The 6,045-nt window shown below is 33.1% G+C and overlaps 2 protein-coding genes across 2 annotated transcripts in view; one reads left to right on the top strand and one right to left on the bottom strand.

The window, feature by feature from the left end:
• LOC108577026 (UDP-glucuronosyltransferase 2C1-like) overlaps positions 1-1,718 on the bottom strand; it is a 5,959-nt gene extending 4,241 nt beyond the window's left edge. The window contains exons 1-2 of the mRNA XM_017940110.1: positions 1,280-1,718; positions 129-551 (exon numbers count right to left, since the gene is read on the bottom strand). Coding sequence (XP_017795599.1) covers positions 129-551; positions 1,280-1,690 — 834 coding nt within the window. The 5' untranslated portion in view covers positions 1,691-1,718. The remainder of the gene's footprint in view (positions 1-128; positions 552-1,279) is intronic.
• The window catches only part of LOC108577029 (calcitonin gene-related peptide type 1 receptor-like), a 213,834-nt gene that overhangs the window by 131,754 nt on the left and 76,035 nt on the right, over positions 1-6,045 (top strand). The gene's annotated exons all lie outside the window — the stretch shown is intronic.

The raw sequence follows: 6,045 nt of genomic DNA, 5'->3' as shown, positions 1-6,045 counted from the left end.
CAATTTTTGAAATAAATTTCAAGAGAAACTTTTTCCCAATTTTCAAAATAAATTTCAAAGAAAATTTCCAGCAAAATTCTGAAACTATTCCGAGAAGAATCGTCGACGAAAATTGTGAAATAATTTACCGGAGATAATTTCGGTTGGTCTTTCTCTACGTGCAACCCTCCAACATCAACGACCGTATTTACAAGAGGTCTGATCCCATAAAAATTGTGATGAGAGTTTACTAAAGCCAGCGACACGTTTTTCTCCAGTTCTCGGACATTTGGTATATGGGGTAAACCCAGGTACTTCTTCATCATGTCGGTTTGGTCGGACGTGTAGTAGTGGAACTTCAGTATCTCCGGATAATTCAGTAAGAAGTTCTGTAAACGATCGTAGAACGTGTCTACGACAGGTTTCTCGTTGAAGAAACCGGGAAAAAAGGAGTAGCTGAGGGGATTTCCCATAAAGTCGTCTACGTATGGTATTGACAGAAATGAAACGGCGATGGCCACAGGTGTCTTCAGAAGATGACCAAATCCTAAGTAACACGGCGAGCCAAAATACTGGAACAAATGCATTCTTTAATATTAACAATAGAAATACCGTTTCGTTATAAAAATCGATTTCGTTCCTTTAATTTACAGGGTGTTCGATAAATCGTAATACAAAGTACAAGAAGATGATTTCTTATGAAAGAAACTAAAAGTAAACAATGTAGAATAAGTTGTTTCATTGGTGGGTAGTCTAGTCCCAGAGAAAAATGATTTTGAATATGACACTTGCTTTTAGTTGAAATTATTGTACACTTTTTTATCGGACACCGTATATAGGAAGAAAACAGAATTGTATGTTTGCTTGTGTATTACTGTAAAATGTATATATGTATCTATTGTGTATGTAAATTAGAGGTTATCGTGGACAGTGTGTTGAAGAATAGAATTGGTTATAATTCACCATTGCGTAATATCTAATTATCACTTTTTTTTTTTTACGCGATATGTTTTTACGATCGACTCACAGCTTTACTTATCCAGAATTGCGTAATGTGAAATGTTCCGCATAATACGAGCCGTTGTTTTTGAAAGTGGTACAAGTCCATTTTTTTTTTTTTTTTATCTGACTAAAACTACCATTAACTCATTTTTTCCAAAAATGGACTTATACCATTTTCAAAAAGAACGGCTCATGTGTTGTGATCGTAAACAGCTAAATTCGACTTTAGATTGAATTTTTCAAGAATCTCGCGAGTAGGAAGAATTTCTTTTGCTATAACAGCTGTAACTATATTTACCTCTGTAATGACGAGATCGTATGGCGGATCGTTGGGTGGATTTTTAATGAATTTTTGCATCTTTTCGATGCCCATTGCATGACAGAGAGCACCACCAAAACCCGTGGCCATGTGATAAGTGAGCGATTGTTGTATACTTCTTCCATACTCAACGGTGAAACTGTTTACTACCTGCTCCCCGACTCCGGTTAAATCAATGATGTCCGTGTAATTGGCGATCGATTTCTTCGATGGAAAATGGCTGATCATATCGATCTGGTGTCCCCTTTTCGCCAGTCCCTTGCAAAGGGCTTCAAACATTTGGAAGTGGCTCTTTCCATTGAACGGGAATACGCACAAGATTCTGTATGCGTCATTTACGTGTATGAAAAGGACGAATGCTAGATAAAATAGTACTTTCAAATGTCTCATGGCAATTGTTTTTTTTTTTTTTTTTTTGTTAATACCTATAAAAGAATATTTGCCGTGAATGGTTTTGCAAGTTAAATTGGATTTCAGTGTGACATGAAAATTAAATATTTTGAAATTTGAGGTTCTGAGAATTTAACTGCTTCAGGATTTGAGAATTTGAGATTTTAGGAATTTGGGAATTCAGGAGCGTGGGAATTGAAGAATTCGAGAATTTAAGACTTTGGGGATTTGAAAAATCGAGAATTTGAGACTTTGGGAATTTGAGTATTTGCGAATTTGAGGATTTAAGAACTTGAGAATATGCAAATTTAAAACTTTGAGAGTTTAGGAATGAGAATTTAAGTTTTTGACAATTGGAGAAATTTGGGAATCTGAGAATTTGAGATTTTAGAAATTTGAGAATTTGAAAATTTGGGAATTTAAGGATTTGAGAATTTTAAACTTTGGAAATTTTAATATGAATATTTCAAAAATTGAGAATTTCAGACTGCAAATTTAAGAATTTAAATACTTGAGAATTTGAGAACTTGAGAATATGAAAATTTACAAATTCGAGAGTTTGGGAATATGAGAATTTAAGGCGAAATTTGGAAATCTGAGATTTTAGAAGTTTCAGAATTTGAAAATTTGGGAATTCAGGAGCTTGAGAATTTAAAACTATGGAAATTTAAATATGAATAGTTGAAAAATGGAGAATTTGACTATTTAAAGACTTAAAGCTTTAATAACTTGAGATCTCGAAAGTATGAGAATTTAAGCCTTCAGCAGTTCGAGCCATTAAAACCCAACTAAAACCACATAATTACACGCAAAGAAATCCATTGAAAGGAGAAACAAAACTCACCAAAATTCTCAAAAAAAGGTAAACAATTTCTTCTTCTCAAAAATTCTTCACTACGGTATTCAAAAAAGCATCGAATAATTCTCCTTTAAAAATATCTACATATATATATAGGTACTTGTGTAAATATCATGGTTTTATCCAGTTATAGTCGAGTAAATATATTCAGTCAGCTACCATAACACTCAGTTCTTGTCACTCGTGTATACTTGACGTTGCCGATTGTATCAGTTGAAACTTACTGACTTCTTGTCGGTTGGACTATATAGATAAATACTATATATATTAGAGATCAAAAACTGCCTAACGTGATAGCGTATGAGTAAGAGGGGTGCTTATTTCACTCGCACTTCTTCACTCTCTCTCGATTATATGTATAATTCGAAGATTAAATTACAAAGCTTATCTTAAACGATATGTGGCGAGGATAATTAGCGTATCGCGTCTTTTAACGTGTACTTTGTTAAACGAACGATAATTGTTTAACGCGAAAGTAAAAACCTTGTGAATATTTTATTTGTAATTTCTACGCTTCTGGTTTCTCCACTTCGTTGAGCTTGAAGTACGATTGCACGATTCTCACGTTTCGGTCTTTTTCGATTTTTCGTGAATTTCTTCGTCTTCGATGGGATTCTGTTTCCCTTGGGAAATTTGGAAATGTTTGAATTCTCTATCAATTGGAGGATTTACATCTACATCTTGATTTTTTTTAATAGGAAACAGGATCTGTTATTGTAGAAATTTGGAAGTTCTCTTGGTCTCTTTTTGATTTTCGACAATAGACGAATTTTTTCAAATTGACTTTCTTGATCTTCGATAGGACTTTATTTCCCTTTTGAAATTTTAAAATATTGCGATTTTTTGGTAAATTTTCTGTTCGTAGAAAAATTCCAGGCTCGTTTCGTTCCTTTTGTACGAACTTTGCGTTCATTTGGAGTGCATTATGTGGTTTTCTTGAAGAATAGTAATTCAATTTTTCTTATAGAAAGAAGGATCTGTTTTTGTAGAAATTTGGAAGTTTTCCTGGTCTCTTCTTGATTTTCGATAATAAACGAAATTTTTCTTCGAAGTAAAACAGAAGTACTATTGTTTCCCGAGTATGAAACGAAACATCTTCCAGTCGGTATTAATAATTCAAACTTTTTCTCGAGAGTATCTCTCACTCGAGGAAGGGAGAAAATTCCGAAGAATATCCGCTAGCCAGTCGAATACTATCTCCAACAATTTTCTTCTTTATTGCAAGGAGTAACAAACGAGCCACTCAAAAATCAAACTAATTCACTCCGTCAAATAAAATCGATGAAATTTCTTCTATTTGCGAAAAATGAAACACCAAAAACACGTGGTTTGGTACTAAAAGTGGAAATCATTTTGGCTTAAATAATAATCTGCTTCTATGCTTGCAGCATTTTCTTTCTAAAAATGTGCCACGTACAATGTTCGTCATTTTTGTAACGAGATGAGATCGTTGCGAAACGATCGTAACGAGATAAAGATCGTCGGAAGTTTCTTCCGGTTTCAAATGAAATGATCGACATTCCTTAAAACTGTACGATTCGAAGGTTCTTTTGTTTAAGAAAACTGACGAGTACCTGTTTCGTCGAATTTTTTACACATTTTATGGTTCTCATTGGTCTCACTTTCTTATTGATAATATTCTTTCTATCTTAATTTCTTACTGGTCTTATTTTTTTTTTTTGCCTTCATTTTATCAATATTAATATTAGTTTTTCATTGGTCTTATTTCTTATCTTTTTTATAATTCATATTGATCATGGTTGGCAGACGAAAAATGAGGGTGAACGATAAATTAGTCGGTATCAGTCAGCGCTCGAAGGAAAAATATGTCTAACAAGTAAATGAAGATGTAAGTAAAAATTTTCAATTGAAAATTCGTCGATGGTCATAATTAAAGACAATTAAAAAGCAATTTCATCGGAACAATTTTCTGTTACTTCAAGTAAAGAAATACTAGACTCTTAAAATGACAACTTAGCCTTCTATTACTTAATGTTTATGTATCTAGTTTTGCATACTTATGCAATCTACGTGAATTTATCTAATGTAAGCAAAAAGCTTTCGAAGGCTCGTTCCTAATTAACGTTTCTTTATCTGGCAATGGCAATGAAAGGCTAGCACAGCTGTTCAATATTTACGATAAAATTTTCGAATATGAAAATTAATTTTTCGGAAAATTTCGATTATATAAAATTCCCAAAATTGAAAATCAAGAAACCTTAAAGAACAGGCGTATTTCCGTATCGGTGGAACTTTGTGATTCACATTTTACACGTTCCAATATCATTGCATAATTTTACTGTTATAATGTCTTAATTACCAATTAACCCTTTAAGACAAATTAACTTTTTGGTTAAACTGCTCAATTATTTACCGACATACTTCTCCGTTTCTAATTTTATCGTTGCAATTTGTAACTGCACCGTAAAAGAAGATTCGTGCAAGAATTCCTTCTGATTGCTATGTTCCAATATCGACGATATTTTGTCATCCCAGAAAATTGGAAAATTTGAGGATGTAAAATAGAAAGGTGTATCGAGAAAAAATCCAAATTGTAATACCCATGTCTGCGAAAGTAGAAAAGAAAGAAAAGGATATAAAGCAACATGAAGATGAATGCCAATTGGAACATTGCTCGCCAATTGAGATCAATTCAGTACGTTACAGTTGGTTTCGTTCCAATGATCGTCGTTTCTGAAATTTCATTGTCGGCAGTTTGTCGTTTCGAAATAGTGATGTGGAGAATACAACGACCAGGCAAGGACCAACTTGCAGAGGTGATGGACGCTGGCCAGAAATATGAATTCACGGATTGCGAATTTTGCGGATAAATTGGTGGATTATTGCTTTCTCGCTGAGTTTAAGTCATATTTGAGGAGAAATGGACAATGGAATATGAGCAAAAAGGGAGAAGGATTCAATTCCATTGTTGCATAATCTCGATGATTTGTGTACGTTAACGGAGAGACTTTTGTGTAGGTTAAATTTTCTTTAGATATTTTTCTGGAATTTTTAATTAAAATTTTTGAATGGGGAAAATACGACGATTCGAAAGTTCGTAGGCTTGAATAAGCGAGGGTTTGGACACTTTTGAATTTGAATATTTTTAAAGCTGAGAATCTGGAAATTAAGAAATTTTCAAAGTTTGGAGACATTTCGAGACATCGAAACTTTGGAATTTTGAAAATTTGAAAAATCGGGAACTGAAGGACTGGAAAATTTCGGGATGTCGAAACTTTGGAATTTTGAAAATTTAAAAGTAGAAGAACTGAAAGATTGAAAAATTGGAGAACTTGAGAATCTTAAATTTCTGAAAACTTAAAAATTCCGAAAGATGTAAATTTAAGAATTCCGTAATTCGTGAATTTAAAAATTCCGAAATTCTTAATTTTCAAAGTCCGCAATTCCTAAATTTAAAAATTCCGCAATTCCCAAGTTCAGAAACTCCGCGATTCCTAAATTTAAAAATTCCGAAATTCTTAATTTTCAAATTCCG

The sequence above is a fragment of the Habropoda laboriosa genome, unplaced genomic scaffold (genome assembly GCF_001263275.1).
Source record: "Habropoda laboriosa isolate 0110345459 unplaced genomic scaffold, ASM126327v1 scaffold440, whole genome shotgun sequence".
Taxonomy (NCBI): Eukaryota; Metazoa; Arthropoda; class Insecta; order Hymenoptera; family Apidae; genus Habropoda; species Habropoda laboriosa.
Note: the sequence above shows the minus strand (reverse complement) of the source record. Positions and strands in the feature narration are given on the sequence as shown.